Source organism: Penaeus japonicus, unplaced genomic scaffold, assembly GCF_977035675.1.
Source record: "Penaeus japonicus unplaced genomic scaffold, GWHDUDI00000001_assembly GWHDUDI00000001, whole genome shotgun sequence".
In the NCBI taxonomy this organism is placed as follows: Eukaryota; Metazoa; Arthropoda; class Malacostraca; order Decapoda; family Penaeidae; genus Penaeus; species Penaeus japonicus.
Genome location: NW_028234403.1, coordinates 55,454,664 through 55,471,806, shown reverse-complemented (window position 1 = coordinate 55,471,806; position 17,143 = coordinate 55,454,664). Strand labels below are relative to the sequence as shown.

Sequence of the window (17,143 nt, the reverse complement as noted above, 5' to 3'; positions counted from 1 at the left end):
ATTAGGAATTAGATAGATAGATTATGGAATAGAGCGATGGGGGGAGGAATTAGATAGATTTGATTGATTGATTTTAGATTTAAGCGATGATCGGTTATGGTATTGTTTTGAGTTTCGTTAATCCCGCCTGGTTAAAGAAAAGAACTTCAAGGAGATGTGGAACGAGATGAGTCCGATGTTGTGGGTTTGTTGACACGGGATTATAGATAATAGTAGGATATATATTATAGTTAGATAGTTGGTTGTCTCATGGGGAGAAGGGGGGAGGGATAGATAGGAGTGGGACAGAGGTGATGTTGTTTTCGTTTTTTTGTAAGTGGTGTTGTAACCAGTCTTTCTTTACGTTGATTAATCAGCTTCAAGGAGATGTGAACGAGGCTTCTCTCATGCGGGGGGGGGGGCCATGTGAAGTGGGTGGTTGATAGGAAATATAAATTCGATATAGATGAATTAATAGGGGGGGGGGGAAATTTTAGATTGAAGATCGAGATGGTTTTATCTAAGAGATGCGTTAAATATGACTATAATGAGTGTTTGGCGCGCTAGCAAATAACTTCATAATAATAACATGTTTATGGATGTAATCAGATGGGATGGTTAAAATGGAAAGGGAAAGAAAAAGAAGGCTAGGGGTTAGGACGTTTTTTTTTTTATAATGGATAATTTCGCCAGGCAGGATAACGATATCAGTTGCAGTTGATTTCATCAGGATTACGGGGAAAGTAGGAGTTTGGGGTTCTGATCTCCTCTCCCTATATCTCTCCTTCTCTCTCTCTCTCGCTCTCTTCCTCTCTCTCTCTCTCTCTCCTCCCCCCCTCCTCTTCCTCAATCTCACTCTTCTCTCTCTCTCTCTCTCTCCCTCCCTCCCTCCCTCTCCCTCCCTCCCTCCCTCTCCCTCCCTCTCTCCCACCCTCCCTCCCTCTCCCTCCCTCTCTCCCACCCTCCCTCTCCCTCTCCCTCCCTCTCTCCCACCCTCCCTCTCCCTCTCCCTCCCTCTACCTCTCCCTCCCTCCAACAACTACAAACATACGCACTTCTCTCCACATCCCAACATTCATCACACAAAACTTCAGGAACTTACATAGGGTCGACTCGTTCCTTCAGTGACGAGCCCTTGGGGAAGACGAGCCTCAGCGTCGTGGTCTTCATGAAGCTTTCAGACATGATGTAGTTCTTGCACTGGCCTGTCTGTTGATGGAGTGATGGGAAGGAGTGAAGTCCGGCAGTAGTAGGGTTTTTTTATGTAGTCAGTTAGTAATTCGTTTTTTTGTTTTTGTTTTTGTTTTTCAGGTCTAGGGATGGAGGGAGAGGGAGGGACGGAGAGAAGGGGGGAGAGAGAGAGGGAGATAAAGAAGGAAAGAGGAAGAGAAAAAAGTGTGGAGGGGTTGAGATGAGAGGAGTGAGGAGGGAGTGAGGGAAAGAGAGGAGAGGAGAGAGAGGATTTGTAAACAGATTTGTAGAGAGGAAGAATATATATATATATATATATATATATATATATATATATATATATATATATATATATATATATATATATATAGAGAGAGAGAGAGAGAGAGAGAGAGAGAGACAGACAGAGAGAGAGAGAGAGGGAGAGGGAGGGCAGAGAGCCAGAGAGATAGAGAGAGAAATAGATATCTAGACAGATAGGTAAAGAGGTGGAGAGAGACAACGTTCAGCTCTACTACCATATCCAAAAATGGATGCTTCATTAACACTGAGAAAAATGATTAGCAACATAAAAATACAACCTCAGACATTCACTTATCTAAAAACCACATCGAAAAAAAATGGATCACATAAACTAAAATACAATATCAACAACCCGTAACACATAACTCACCAACATCACAATCTCACTCATTCATCCTAATACATAACACCCATACTACCATCTAGCAATAACCATCCCAAACACAATAATCTAGATAATCAATTAATACAAAGAAAAGACCCAAAATGAAACTGAAGGAAGGCGGAATCCTACCGTGGAGAAAGTCTGGTGTAGGATCTGCAGGAGGGCCGAGCGAGGAACAAGTAGGACATGGTGACCCTGGATAAGCCTCTCGATGGATAGGACGGGGTCTTTGTGGTACACCTGCGGCAGGAGGCGACCCAGGGACGTGTTCCGAGGGGCGCTCTGGAGAGAAGGATTATTGGTTTTTTTTTTTTTTTTTTTTTTTTTTTTTTTTTTTTTTTTTTTTTTTTTTGGGTGGGTGGGTTATGTTTTCATTCAACAGCTTATTTGTTTGTTGTTTTTTTATCATCGATGTGATTATTATCATCATTTTTGTTATTATGATTGTTATTATTATCAACATTATTATTACATTTATTATCAGTAGTGTTACTATTATCCTTATTATTACCATTATTATGATTATCATTATTGATATTATTACTGATGAGAGATGAGAGAGAGAGAGAGAGAGAGAGAGAGAGAGAGAGAGAGAGAGAGAGAGAGAGAGAGAGAGGGAAAGACAGAGAGAGAGAGAGAGAGAGGAGAGTGAGTGTGTGTGTGTGTGTGTGTGTGTGTGTGTGTGTGTGTGTGTGTGTGTGTGTGTGTGTGTTTGCGCGTGTGTGTGTTTGCGCGTGTGTGTCATGAAAGCAAGTTAAAATTCAATTCGATCTCCCAATAATGGTTTGGCTGCGAAACTTATTGGATATCGAAACCCAAAATGCTGAGGTATATATAACTATGGTAGTTTTAATTAATACATCAAATGGGTTTCATTTGCTCGCACAGACATATTTCATACAAATACACACACACACACACACACACACACATACACACACGAGATATTTCTTAATGAAAAAGTTGCAATTTACCTAGCAAAATGAAGAATATAATAATGATTTTAATGATGATAAAAGGATAATAGTAATAATGTCAATAAGAATAAGAATAATTATAATGATCATATTTATTACTGTTATAGCAATGGTAATAATGATAGTTGTAACGATAATGATAATAGGATAATAAAGAAAATAATAATATTGATAATGATAATTATAATAATAGTGATAACAATAATAATAATGATTACAATGAAAATGATAACAATAATAATAACGAAAACAATAAAAATGATAACAATAATAATAACGATAACAATAATAACGATAACAATAAAAATGATAACAATAATAATAACGATAACAATAATAACGATAACAATAAAAATGATAACAATAATAATAACGATAACAATAAAAATGATAACAATAATAATACCGATAACAATAAAAAATGATAACAATAATAACAACAACAATACATAGACACCAACCAACCAAACACTTACAAAAAAACAACAAAAAAACAACAACAACAACAACAACCAACCTGTATAGCCTGATAGATAGTAGTACTCGACGACATCCACACTGGTAGCTCCGTCTCCACCAGCTGCTCGAGGCTGTCAAAGGGCAGGTTCAGTTTGGGTAGAATGAGCATCGCCTTCAGGTTGGATCGGTAGACAGTCGTCAGGATGAGGGAAGCGAGGAGCCACAAGCCGGTTACGACGCGGACGGAATCGCCTTTGGGAACCTTGTTGATGGCTTGTTGTTGTTTTTTTTTTTTTTTTTTTTTTTTTTTTTTTTTTTTTTTTTTTTTTTTTTGGGGGGGGGGGGGGAGGGGATTGGAAGGGGGGGGGGGAGGGGATGGAGGGGAAAAGGGGGGGAGGTGGGAGGGGGGATGGATGGGGAGGGGAGGGGTGGGGAGGGGGGGGCAGAATGGAGGGTGGGTTTTGTGATAAGGGTGGGTAGGGGGTAGGAGGGGGTATGGGTATGGTGGGTAGGGGTATTGGGAGGGGGAGGGAAGGAGGGTGGGAGAGGGGGAGGGGGTGGAGGGTAGGGGGTGGGGGTCGGGAGGTGGAGGGGTAGGGTGGGGTGGAGGGGTGTGGGCGGGTGGTGTAGGGGGTGGGTGGAACACGGTGGGTGGGAGGGAGGAGGGTAGGAATAAGGAGGGGAGAGGAGAGTAGAGGGTGGGAGGGAGAGGAGCAGGGTGAGGAAGAGGGAGAAAAAAAAAAGAGGGGGTAGGGAGGAGAGAGATGAGAGGGGGAGGGGTCGAGTGATAGAGAAGATGTTGAGAGAGATGGGAGAGGATATAGAGACGGAGAGACGGAGAGAAGGGGGAGATATAGAGAGGAAGGGAGAAAGAGAGATAGCGAGGGAGGGAGGGAGAGAGAGAGGGAGAGAGAAACGAAGAGAACGAGAGAGAGAAGCGAAGGAGGAAGGGAAGGGAGGAGAGAAAGGAGGGGGTTGGAAAGAGAGAGAAAAATTGAAATACAGAGCTGAATTAACTCGTTTATCGTTAATCGCAATTGATATTAGTATTAGAGAATAGAATGACTAATCAAATGAGATTTTTTTAAACTAAATAAATTTTATGATACGATGATTCATGATATATTAAATCAGGAATTCAATTTATCTTTACTTTTTGAGTGAACGTGATATGTGTTTTAGAATACATATATCATGGCTTATTTATTTTTGCTTATATATATTTTTAAGGATTCATTTCATGCTGCAGATCAAACTTAAAATGTGATCATCAAGATATTAATATTTTTCATCAGATTTATGTCATGCATTTCGCAACCTCGTGCACTATCTTTCGTGCTGTTTTTTTCTTTCTTTCTTTCTTTCTATCTCTCTTTCTCTTTCTTTTTTCTTTTTTTTTTCTTTTATTGAAATGAAAACATTGCATTTTTCTTTCTTTCTTTCTCTTTCTTTTATTATTTTTTTCTTTTATTAAAATGAAAACATTGCATTTTTCTTTCTTTCTTTCTTTCTCTTTTTACTTTTTTTTCTTTTATTGAAATGAAAACATTGCATTTTTCTTTCTTTCTCTTTCTTTCTTTCTTTCTTTTTTCTTTTTTTTTTTCTTTTATCGAAATGAAAACATTGCATTTTCTTTCTTTCTCTTTCTCTTTTTTTTCTTTTATTGAAATGAAAACATTGCAATTAGGACTTACATTGTGCAAGAATCGCACCCACAGTCCACAACATGGTCTCGTCTGTTATGGGTGGTGTTCTCTTCGTTGCAGGATGCAGTGCAACATTTAGGGAGTCTTTCCTTTCCCTTTGAATATATTGATATTAAAGGAATTATATTGTTGTCTGAATATGTACGTCTGTGTGTGTGTGTGTGTGTGTTTAGGAGTGTGTCTGTGTGTGTGTTTAGGAGTGTGTCTGTGTGTGTGTTTAGGAGTGTGTGTGTGTGTCTGTGTGTGTGTTTAGGAGTGTGTGTCTGTGTCTGTGTGTGTGTTTAGGAGTGTGTGTGTGTCTGTGTGTGTGTTTAGGAGTGTGTCTGTGTGTGTTTAGGAGTGTGTGTGTGTGTCTGTGTGTGTGTTTAGGAGTGTGTGTGTGTGTCTGTGTGTGTGTTTAGGAGTGTGTGTCTGTGTCTGTGTGTGTGTTTAGGAGTGTGTGTGTGTCTGTGTGTGTGTTTAGGAGTGTGTGTGTGTCTGTGTGTCTGTGTGTGTGTTTAGGAATGTGTGTGTGTCTGTGTGTGTGTTTAGGAGTGTTTGTGTGTCTGTGTGTGTGTTTAGGAGTGTGTGTGTTTGTGTGTTTAGGAGTGTGTGTGTGTGTGTGTGTGTGTGTGTTTAGGAGTGTGTGTGTGTTTAGGAGTGTGTGTGTCTGTGTGTGTGTTTAGGAGTGTGTGTGTGTGTTTAGGAGTGTGTGTGTTTGTGTGTTTAGGAGTGTGTGTGTCTGTGTGTGTGTTTAGGAGTGTGTGTGTCTGTGTGTGTGTTTAGGAGTGTGTGTGTGTCTGTGTGTGTGTTTAGGAGTGTGTGTGTGTCTGTGTGTGTTTAGGAGTGTGTGTGTGTCTGTGTGTGTTTAGGAGTGTGTGTGTGTCTGTGTGTGTTTAGGAGTGTGTGTGTGTCTGTGTGTGTGTGTTTAGGAGTGTGTGTGTGTGTTTGTGTGTTTAGGAGTGTGTGTGTGTTTAGGAGTGTGTGTGCGTTTAGGAGTGTGTGTGTGTCTGTGTGTGTGTTTAGGAGTGTGTGTGTGTTTAGGAGTGTGTGTGTGTCTGTGTGTGTGTGTCTGTGTGTGTGTGTCTGTGTGTGTGTTTAGGAGTGTGTGTGTTTAGGAGTGTGTGTGTGTTTAGGAGTGTGTGTGTGTCTGTGTGTGTGTTTAGGAGTGTGTGTGTGTGTTTGTGTGTTTAGGAGTGTGTGTTTGTGTGTGTGTTTAGGAGTGTGTGTGTCTGTGTGTGTGTTTAGGAGTGTGTGTGTTTAGGAGTGTGTGTGTGTGTTTGTGTGTTTAGGAGTGTGTGTGTCTGTGTGTGTGTTTAGGAGTGTGTGTTTGTGTGTGTGTGTGTGTGTGTTTAGGAGTGTGTGTGTCTGTGTGTGTGTTTAGGAGTGTGTGTGTGTCTGTGTGTGTGTTTAGGAGTGTGTGTGTGTGTTTGTGTGTTTAGGAGTGTGTGTGTCTGTGTGTGTGTCTAGGAGTGTGTGTGTAGACGTTCTTATCATTAACATAAATACTATAATCAAACAATTTTACCATAATCCATACCACTATTACCAAGTATCCTCATCATCATCATCATTACTAATATTACACATCACTATTATCATCATCTTTTTTTATATCTGGGATCAATCTACAGAACCAAGGGGGCATTCACTCACCTAACTAGCCTTTGACTGACCCTTGCATATGCCACTCGTACCCCACCGGCCGCAGTCAACACGCACAATATAGTGGCCAGAATGAGAGCCCATGACTGTTTTGCAAAGGCAGGTGGCAAAGGAACGTAATGATTAATAAAGTCTTGCAATGTTGTGATTAGTATTATCAAGTGTGTGTCATATTGTGTGTCAGTTTGTATGGGAAATTAGCTTGAATTTCGTCTTTGTTGATTGTAAATAAGAATTGTTAGGAACGTAATGATTAATAAAGTCTTGCAATGTTGTGATTAGTATTACCAAGTGTGTGTCATATTGTGTGTCAGTTTGTATGGGAAATTAGCTTGAATTTCGTCTTTGTTGATTGTAAGTAAGAGTTGTTACCATTTGCATTATCTTATGCGTCTATTTAAACAGATATTGATCATGTTACGTCGTATCAATATTATATTTTAATTATTATTCTGATAATTGTATCACCACATTGTATCATTATCAATATTATCATTATTACTACCATTATAAATATTATCATTATCATTATTACTATCATTTTCATCATCACCATTATTATCACTAGTGTTATATTGTTATCATTATTATTGTTATTGCTATTTTCATTATTATCATTATCATTACTATCATTACCATCAATATCACCATCATCATAATCATCATCATTATAATCATCACCATCGTCATCACCATCATCATCATCATCCCCCCACTAACCATAAACACCCACAAAATACCAACCTCCATAATGATAACAATAACCCCAATGAAAACAACAACAACAACAACACCAAAAGCACCATCTCACCATCAATGTAAAAGGTTTCAGAAATCCATTAATATCCGATTCTAGCACAGGCGTCTTGTATCCAGCTGACACCTCCATCCATGTACAGGAATTCGTCATAATCACACATTCCGCGCAAGCGGTCACGTGTCATCACCATCCACATCCGACTGAAATTGGGAGATATCCGCTTCCTGGAGATAGGAATGAAGAGGCCCTTGGGTTGAGGGTGGGTGGGTGCTGGGGGTGGTGGGGTGTCGGGGAGGGGGTGAAGGGGTTGAATAGTATGGGCGTGTTTATTTTCGTCCCTCTCTTATTATTTTTTTTTTTTTTTATATTTTTCTATCTTCTGTATTGTCAATCTGTTTCTAATTCGCTCTCCACTAGCTTTCTCGTTCTTTTTATCTGTCTTTCTCTATCTATCTATCTTATCTATCTATCTCTATCTCTGTCTATCTACATATATCTATCTATATCGATATCTCTCTTTCTTCTATGTACATTTCTCTCTCTCTGTCCATTTCTCTCTCTCGCTCCTCTCTCTCTTCTCTATCTCTCCTCTCTCTCATCTCACTCTCCCTCTCCCTTGCTCCCTCTCCCTCTCCCTATCTCCCTATCTCTTCTCCCTCTCCCTCTCCATGTCCCTCGCTCTCACTCACATCTACTCTCCTCCCTCTCCCCCCTCTCACCTTACCCTCTCCCTCCCTCTCCCTCCCTCCCTCTCCCTCCTTCTCCCTCTCCCTCTCCCTCTCCCTCCCTCTCCCTCCCTCTCCCTCCATCTCAACATACGCATTGGCTTTGCAATCCATCGTGGTGAACTAGCCAAAGCCAATGCACACTTTTAGTGGATTTAACATGTGGTGGTAAACTTAGGCGTTCTTAGACACTCCTTAATTGACGACAGGCGAAGGAAAGAGTCATAGATAGATAGACAGAGAGATAGAGTTCTAGATAGATAGATAGATAAAGTCCTAGATAGATATATAGAGTCCTAGATAGATAGATAGAGAGAGAGAGTCCTAGATAGATAGATGGATAGAGTCCTAGATAGATATATAGAGTCCTAGATAGATAGATAGAGCCTTAGATAGATAGATAGAGAGATAGAGAGTCCTAGATAGATAGATGGAGAGAAAGAGAGTCCTAGATAGATAGATGGATAGAGTCCTAGATAGATAGAGAGAGAGAGTCCTAGATAGATAGATGGATAGAGTCCTAGATAGATAGAGAGAGAGAGTCCTAAATAGATAGATAGAGTCCTAGATAGATAGGGAGAGAGAGAGGGCTCTAGATAGATAGAGAGAGAGAGAGAGAGTCCTAGATAGATAGATAGATAAAGTCCTAGATAGATAGTAGAGAGAGGAGAAGAGTAGTCCGGAGATAGATAGATAGAGTCACTTATGACTGATAGGAGTCCTAGCATCATGTAAACATAAATCCTCGATATCTCAAACTAATAAGATCATAAAAGGAAAGATTTTAGAGGAACTAAACGTCCTCAGATCATGAAACTCAAATTTAATTCATGTGCAATGTACCAGGATCAGTTCTTGCTGAATGATTATTGGAGGAAAGGATGTCTATAGACTCGCATTCATCATCATCTTATAACGGTTCGAAGAAAGCCTTTGGGATGGATGAGGAAAATTTTTTAGCTTCGTTAGAGAGTGCCATGAAGTTATCCTCGGCTAGTTGGATGACATGAGGCGGGGTCAAATACAGTTTTAGTCAATGTTGGCGAACGGTGTGGAGGAGGAGGATGGCATAGGATGAACGTGTTCTAAGATAACGAGGGATGAAGTAGCGAGACGCAAAGTGGAAGGATTCGATTACTGTGAAGGTGATAGTCAGGAGTGGCAGCGAGAGATTTAGGCATTATCTGTAGGTAACCGAGCGGATGTCATCTACTTGTGAGGACTTCGGTCTTCGGTCTGAGATTTCGGTGAGGAATTGGGTACTACTGGGAGGATTGGGAGCGTTGACCCCTTTCTCATGTTAGGGATGTAATAGGGAGCGGTCAACATGCTCTTTTTTTTTTTTTTTTGCTTATTATGTTTGCGACTGCCTGTGCCTTCAGAGATTTCGAAATAGAAAGAAAGAGAGAGGGAGGGAGAAAGAGATAGAGAGAGAGAGAGAGAAAGAGAGAGATAGAAAGAGAGAGATAGAAAGAGAGAAAGAGAGAGAGAAGGGGGGGGGAGAAAGCGAGATATGAGAGAAAGAGAGAGAGAGAAGGAAAGAGAGAGAAAGAAAGAGAGAAAGAGAGAGAGGGAGAAAGAGAGAGAGAGAAAAAAGAGAGACATTAATTAATCAGTTGATCTTGATGATTCTGAAGGGAGTTTATCCTGGGATATTACGTTAATTTAAGTCATTTGCACTAAGTATATGTTTAACAATTTTATTATGTTTTTTTGTTGTTATGTAATATCATGAATCCGCCGTAGTACTGTTTTTTTTTTGTACTATCGCAAAACGGATTTAGATGATCTACATAGACCTCATAATTGTGAGACCGTATATGAAAGAAGAAGAATGTCACGCATGTCATACTAATAACATGTATGTTAAGTATGTCCTTTATTCTTGTACGTTACTGCAAATTGTACTTTCTAGTAATGAACTCAATGACATTTGGCCGTCAATCAATCAATCTCTCTCTTTCTCTTGACTTGTTGATGATAAGCTGCATCATGCACCAAATGAGGATACAGACCTGCTATCTCTCTCTCTCTCTCTTTCTCTCTCTCTCTCTTTCTCTTTCTCTCTCTCTCTCTCCTCCCTCTCCCCCTCTCCCTCCCCCTCCCCTTCCTCTACCCTTTCTCCCTTTCCCTTCCCCTCCTCCTTCCCCTCTTCCTCCTCCTTCCCCCCCTCCATCTCCCTCTAACCCCCTCCCCCTCCCCTTCCCTCCCCCTCTCCCACTCCCCCCTCCATCTCCCCCTCCCTCACCCCTTTCCTCCTCCCCTCCCCCTTCCCCTCCCCCACCATCTCCCTCTAACCTTCCCCCTCCCCTTCCCTCTCCCCCACCATCTCCCTCTAACCTTCCCCCCTCCCTTTCCCTCTCCCCTTCCCCCCTCCCACTCCCCTCCATCTCGCCCTCTCCATCCCTACACACATAAACACACACACAGATACACACTCGCCCTCATGAACTCACATCCAACTTACCTCCCGCGTTATGAGTCCCATGAGACCTGACCAGGAGCCATTGGACAGCCTCTGACCGAACAGCTTATCCACAGATCGGACGTATTTATAGCTACAGGAAGAGAGAGAGAGAGAGAAGAAAATATATATATATTCATTTTTTTTTTTTTTTTTTTTTTTTTTGTCATAAAGAGAGAAAAAATATTCATAAGTGACCTTTGATTTATTTACTTTTTGTCATAGAGAGAGAGAAAAAAATTGTCATAAATATGGATATTTTTTTTTTTTTGTCATGAGAGAATGAAAGAATCTTTAGGTATAGTGTATCTTTGCGTGTTTATATTTGTATATATTTTTAGATTTGTATATGTATATAATAAATCAAAATGAAAAAAAACAAAGAGTTATATTCGGTTTTTGATTCTTATGTGAGCTTCACGGAGAGAGAGAGAGAGAGAGAGAGGGGGGGGGGGAGAGAGGGAAGAAGAGAGAGAGAGAGAATAGGAGAGACTGATCTAGGATAAGAGAGGAAGAGAGAGAGAGATAAGAAGCGATAGGTAGAGTCCTTAGAAGAGAGAGAGAAGTATGTAGAATAGATAGATATAGAGGTAAGAGAGAGAGAGAGAGGAGAGAGAGTCGAGAAGAGAGTTAAGGCGACGTAGATAAGAGAGAGAGAGAGAGAGAGAGAGCAGAGAGAATTGAGGAGAGGAAGAGAGAGAGAATCGAGAGAGAGAGAGATAGAGAGAGAGAAGATGAGATCGAGAGAGAGACGCAGAGAGAGATAGAGAGAGAAAAGAGAGAGAAGAGAGAGAGAGCATTGAAGAGAAGAGATAGTAGAGCGAGAGAGAGAAGAGAGAGCAGAGAGAGGGAAAGTAAGAGATAAAAGTGAAGAAAGGTGGGGATGCGAAGAGGAGGGACAAAAGAAAAAAGAATATTAGAAATAAGAGGGGGGATGGGGAAGATGAAGGGGGGAGCAAGAAGGAGAGAGACAGAAGGGGAGGAGGGAAGCGAGAGATAGATGAGGGATTTCTCAAATATAGGTATATGTTCTTATTAAGTGTTATGTGTTTTGTGCCTGTGTGGTTGTGTACATGTGTGACGTATCGGGTGTGTTTGTGTGTCTGTGTGGTGTGCTAGTGTGAGACTTTGTGTGTGTGTCATGAGTGTGTGTGTATGTGCGTGGGTTGTTATTATGCTTGTTGAATAACTCACCAAACGCCAAGCTTTTCATATAATCCATCAACTCCGCATCCTCGCCATGCACATCATCTCACTCCTACCCTGTCATCGTGACGAAAGGCACCCACTGCAAACAATATGTTGCATGCACTTTAGGCCTGCTTGTTGATTCAGTGTTATAACGTTGCTGATATCTGTTGATGAGCATTGTTTGCATCATGACAACCTTAGAGTCATCATCATTTTCTTATTAATATATATATATATATATATATATATATATATATATAATATAATATATATGTATTATATATACATATATATATTGTGTGTATATATAGTATATTATATATTATAGATATATATCTAATATATATAGATATATATATATATTATATATACATTACATACAAATATAATAATGTAGAATATATAAAATAAATATATTGTTTAGATATATATATATATATTATATATACCCACACATTCATATATATTATGATATATATCTGTTATATATATATATAATATATATATATATAAAATAATTTTACTCATACATATTATAATAGTATATATATATTGTATATCTAATATATATATATAAAAATATAATATAATATATATAATATATAATATTTTCTTAATGTAATATCGATGACATACAAAATTATACACTACATATAAATACACATAATATATATATAATAAAGATAAATAATATAAGAGGTATATATTATGTACATATATTATATATGTATTATATAAATTGATATTTATATATATATATCTATATACTACAAAATATTATACATCTTAATATATTAACATATAATATAATTATATTAATATATATACTATATACATACATATTTATTATATAATATATATTATATATATACACGAATATATTACATATAATATATAACAATTAGATAAATATACATATTGTATAATATATTAAATATTTAACTGTCTGGAGTATTTTTTAAGATTTAATTTTGTTAGTGTGAGATTGTGTAATATATGTTTATTTATAAAGATGGATGCGTTAATATTTCATTGTTAAATTAATTAATTTGATAATCTATATAATTCCTAAATAGCTTATAACTTTCAATAGTCGCTTTGTTCTAGATCTTTATCCTATCTTTAATAATTATTAATATATATTATATATATAATATATGATAATATATATAAAGATTGATATTATATAAAATTTTTCTAGAAATCCTATAAGATATATATTATATTTTATTCTTATAAAAAATTATGAATAGTGCGAATAAAAAAAATAAGCAATATAAAATATAATCTAATTTTTAAAAATTATATAATAATATAATATTATATAATTTTAAAACTTAATAATCAAAAATAATGTAGTGTTATTAAGTAGATAAATCAATTAGTATTTTATCTTAATGATGTATTCAGGAATGTAAATTATAAAAATAATATCTACACGATATAAATATTAGAACAATAATATATTAATTATAATTATATGTGTGAATTATATCATATAATAAAAAGAAAAATATGTTATTGAATATATAATAATAAATATTAATTTAGAGGATTTAAGTTATATGAAATATTATAATCTTTATACAAAATATATTATTTGATTTACATTTTTTTAATAATCTAATTGTGTATTAAATTTTATTATATTAATAAAAAAATTTTAAATTAGTTTAATAACTTTTTTAAAGAATATAAAATTTTAATTAAATTAAATGTTAATTTTATATTATTAGTATGTCAGTTATTATAATTGTGTTTATTAATATGAGTTTTAAATAAGTTTGTGGGGGGGGGGGGGGTTGGGTTTGGTGTGTTGTGTGTGGGCTGTTTGAGTGTGTGTGTTAGAGATTTTGTCTACTTGTTTGCATACTTTTTTTTGTATTTTATGATATCTTATTGGAGCTGCTTTGTCGTGTTAGCGTCATTAATATATATTTATCTGATTAGAAATACATACTTATTTTATATATATAGATTATATATAGGACGGGTGTATATAAATATAAACATAATACATAATTATATATATAATATATTAATTACATATAATATAAGTATATATTAAGATAAGTTATATATGGTGGTTGTTGTTGTTGGTGGTTGTTTTTGTGTGTGGTTGTTATTTCTGATATAGATAAATAATATTTAGATAATAGATTATCTCAATATTTTTATTGATATAGTAATACACACACACACACACTCACTCACTCACACACACACACAACACACACACATATATAATATTACATTATATAAGATATATTATATTTATATATTATATGTGTGTTGTTTGTGTGTGTGTGTGGTGTGTGTGTGTGTGTGTGTGTGTGTGTGGTGTATAATATATATATATACAGGTATGTAGAGTATATACCATATAGGTATGTATGTATATATCAATCTATATATATATATATATACATACATATATATATATATATATATATATACATATATATATATATATATATATATATATATATATATATATACATATATAGATATATATATATTATATATATATATATTATATATATATATATATATATATATGATGTGTTGTGTGTAGTGTGTGTTATAATTAGTGTGTGTGTGTATGTATATATATATAATATATATATATATATATATATATCTATATATATATATACATACACACACACTCCAACCATACACATACACACACACACACACACATATATATATATAAAATATATATATATATAAAATATATATATAGGATTATATATATACTATTACTATACTACACAACACCAAACCCACACACCACAACAACTACTCACTCACACTCAACACACATATATATATATATAAAACAATAAAAGTGTAACTTATATATATCACCATTATCATTCCTATTGATACTACTAACCATATGATAATCATCGTTACAATAATAATTACCATTATCATCACAATATCATCATCCTTATTACCCTAAGCCTCGTGTTGATAATCTTAATTATTAAAGAATAAAACATCAACTGACTATTGAATCACGAAAATTCCTCATGGTCGTATCATTGCAGTAATTAGTCAATTCGATTCTGATGGAAAACATTTCAAAAGAAAGATCTAAGCTGTGGTATGATGCTGTTGATAGTGATGATGGTGGTGGTGGTGTTGATGGTGTTGATGATGATGATGATGATGATGAGAAGGAGGAGGAGTAGAAGTAGGAGGAGGAGAAGGAGGATAATGATGATGAGGATGGTGGTGGTAGTGTTGGTGCTGGTGATGATGATGATGGTGTTGATATCGATGGGATGGTGGGAGTGCTGCTGATGATGATAATGGTGTTGATAGTGGTGGTAGTGGTGCTGATGATAATAATAACGATGGTGTTGATAGTGGTGGTAGTGGTGCTGATGATAATAATAATGATGGTGTTGATAGTGGTGGTAGTGGTGCTGATGATAATAATAATGATGGTGTTGATAGTGTTGGTGATGATGATTGTCATTGTTATTATCCTAATAACAATAACAATGGTGACGATGATGATGAGGATTATAATCACCATCAAGTATAATGACTATCAACAATCATAATAAAAATATCCATCAATCCATATAATAATCCAAAATAACATAACACACAAAAAAAATCAATAAAAAAAAATAAAAAAATATCTGAACCTACCGACTCAACTGCAACCACCAAACACCGTGACGACATTTTGTTGCTTTCGTCTCGTTCTCTCGATGAATGATGCAACCTGGTGATGAATAACAAGAAGGGAGGTAGATTAGATGATGATTTATTAGAAAGTGGAAATACAGTAAATGGTTGGGCGAAAAGGAATGAAAAATATAGGTTAGTTTTTGTTCTATTTCGTTTGACTTCGTTCCCTCGATCGACGGAGTCTCTAGAGAAGGTGTAAGAGAGAGAGAGAGAGAGAGGGAGAGAGAGAGAGAGTGACAGACAGACAGAGAAAGAGAAAGAGAGAGAAAGAGAGAGAGAGAGAGAGAGAGAGAGAGAGACAGAAACTATCCTCCGTCTTATCTATAACTTCTGTACAAGGTCTGTTGATCAACAACTGTGCATACAGCTGAAAATGCCTCAACCCAGTCTTCAGAATCATTACAACATAGGAGAGACGTAGCTGGCCTCACAGTACTCTGCAAAGCCCCCTTTGAAGAGAACCCATGGCAGAGACCACTGAGAGCTAAAATGAAAACACCAACTTATGACACAATAACTCAAGTTTCTAGCGGTTTCAGCATAGAGGTATTGAGATCCAGGACATCCCTGTACAAGCGGAAGTTCATATGGAATAAGGTTTCTGCTTCTATAGACTTAACTTGCTTCATATCCATACAAAGTATTAAACAAGAAGCAAATAATTGGTTGATCTACAACAGTTATCTCACCCATATATTTGTGTTGTGTGTTTGAATAACCTTTATGTTTGTGCATCTATGTAACATCACACTATTTTTGACAATAAGCAAAATATATACATTTATATAACATAGTTATGAAACTGGAATAGGTAGATTTTACTTTGTAAATAATCATTAAGCAATGCTTCCTTTAGTTATGCATGTGTGCACAAACATGGATATAAATTTGTGTACGAGCTACTTTCATGACAATGTAATTGTGTTTAATAAAGTGTAAAAAGAGAGAGAGAAAGAGAGAAAGAAGGAGTGGAGTGAAATTAAAACATACCATATATAAATGTGAAGTGAAAAAAAATGATAAACAGGGGGGAAGAAAAATAATGTTAGTCATTTACGTACAACTACTTCACGTGACTCTTTCTCTCGATGAACGAAACTTCAAGATAAAGAGAGAAAAAAAAAATACAAAGAGAATGGAGAGGGGATTAGAATATATCAAACCGAAATATGAAAATATAACAAACGTTTGAAATAGGATGAAAAACAATAAAAGTATAAAACTTATTTACTTACTTTTTTTCCTTCTGCTTCGTTGTCCCGAAGCTTCGACTTTCTTTGTATTTCGAAACAAGTCTCGTTACGACCCGCTGCTCGTCCGGTTGGAGTCCGAATAGTCACTGGCAGAGAAAAGACAGGTGTACTTGTAGATTTCCGTTGGAGGTCCAGGTGATGGTTTGAAAAGAAAAAATGGGGAAAAAATAGAAAGGAAAAGAAAGAAGGGGGAAAAAATGGAAGGAAGTCATTTTGAGGAGACATTAAGGCAAGTCTGATCTATTGAAGGCCGTGTGAACCTCATTCCCTTTGGTTTGGCTTGTTGATGTTCCTCTGTTTTCTTCTTCTTTTTCTTTTCTTTTTTTCTTCATTTTGATTTTCTCTTCGGATCCGTTTTCCCGTTTAAAAAAAATATATGTATCTGATGGAAGGAA

General features: G+C 36.4%; 1 protein-coding gene across 1 annotated transcript in view; it reads right to left on the bottom strand.

Annotated features, from left to right (window-relative positions):
* LOC147472576 (uncharacterized) overlaps positions 1–7,554 on the bottom strand; it is a 19,788-nt gene extending 12,234 nt beyond the window's left edge. The window contains exons 1-5 of the mRNA XM_086549113.1: positions 7,456–7,554; positions 4,989–5,095; positions 3,353–3,425; positions 1,988–2,098; positions 1,082–1,188 (exon numbers count right to left, since the gene is read on the bottom strand). Of these exons, the coding sequence (XP_086405239.1) occupies positions 1,082–1,188; positions 1,988–2,098; positions 3,353–3,425; positions 4,989–5,095; positions 7,456–7,554 (497 nt within the window). The remainder of the gene's footprint in view (positions 1–1,081; positions 1,189–1,987; positions 2,099–3,352; positions 3,426–4,988; positions 5,096–7,455) is intronic.
* Between the last annotated feature and the right edge of the window lie 9,589 nt (positions 7,555–17,143).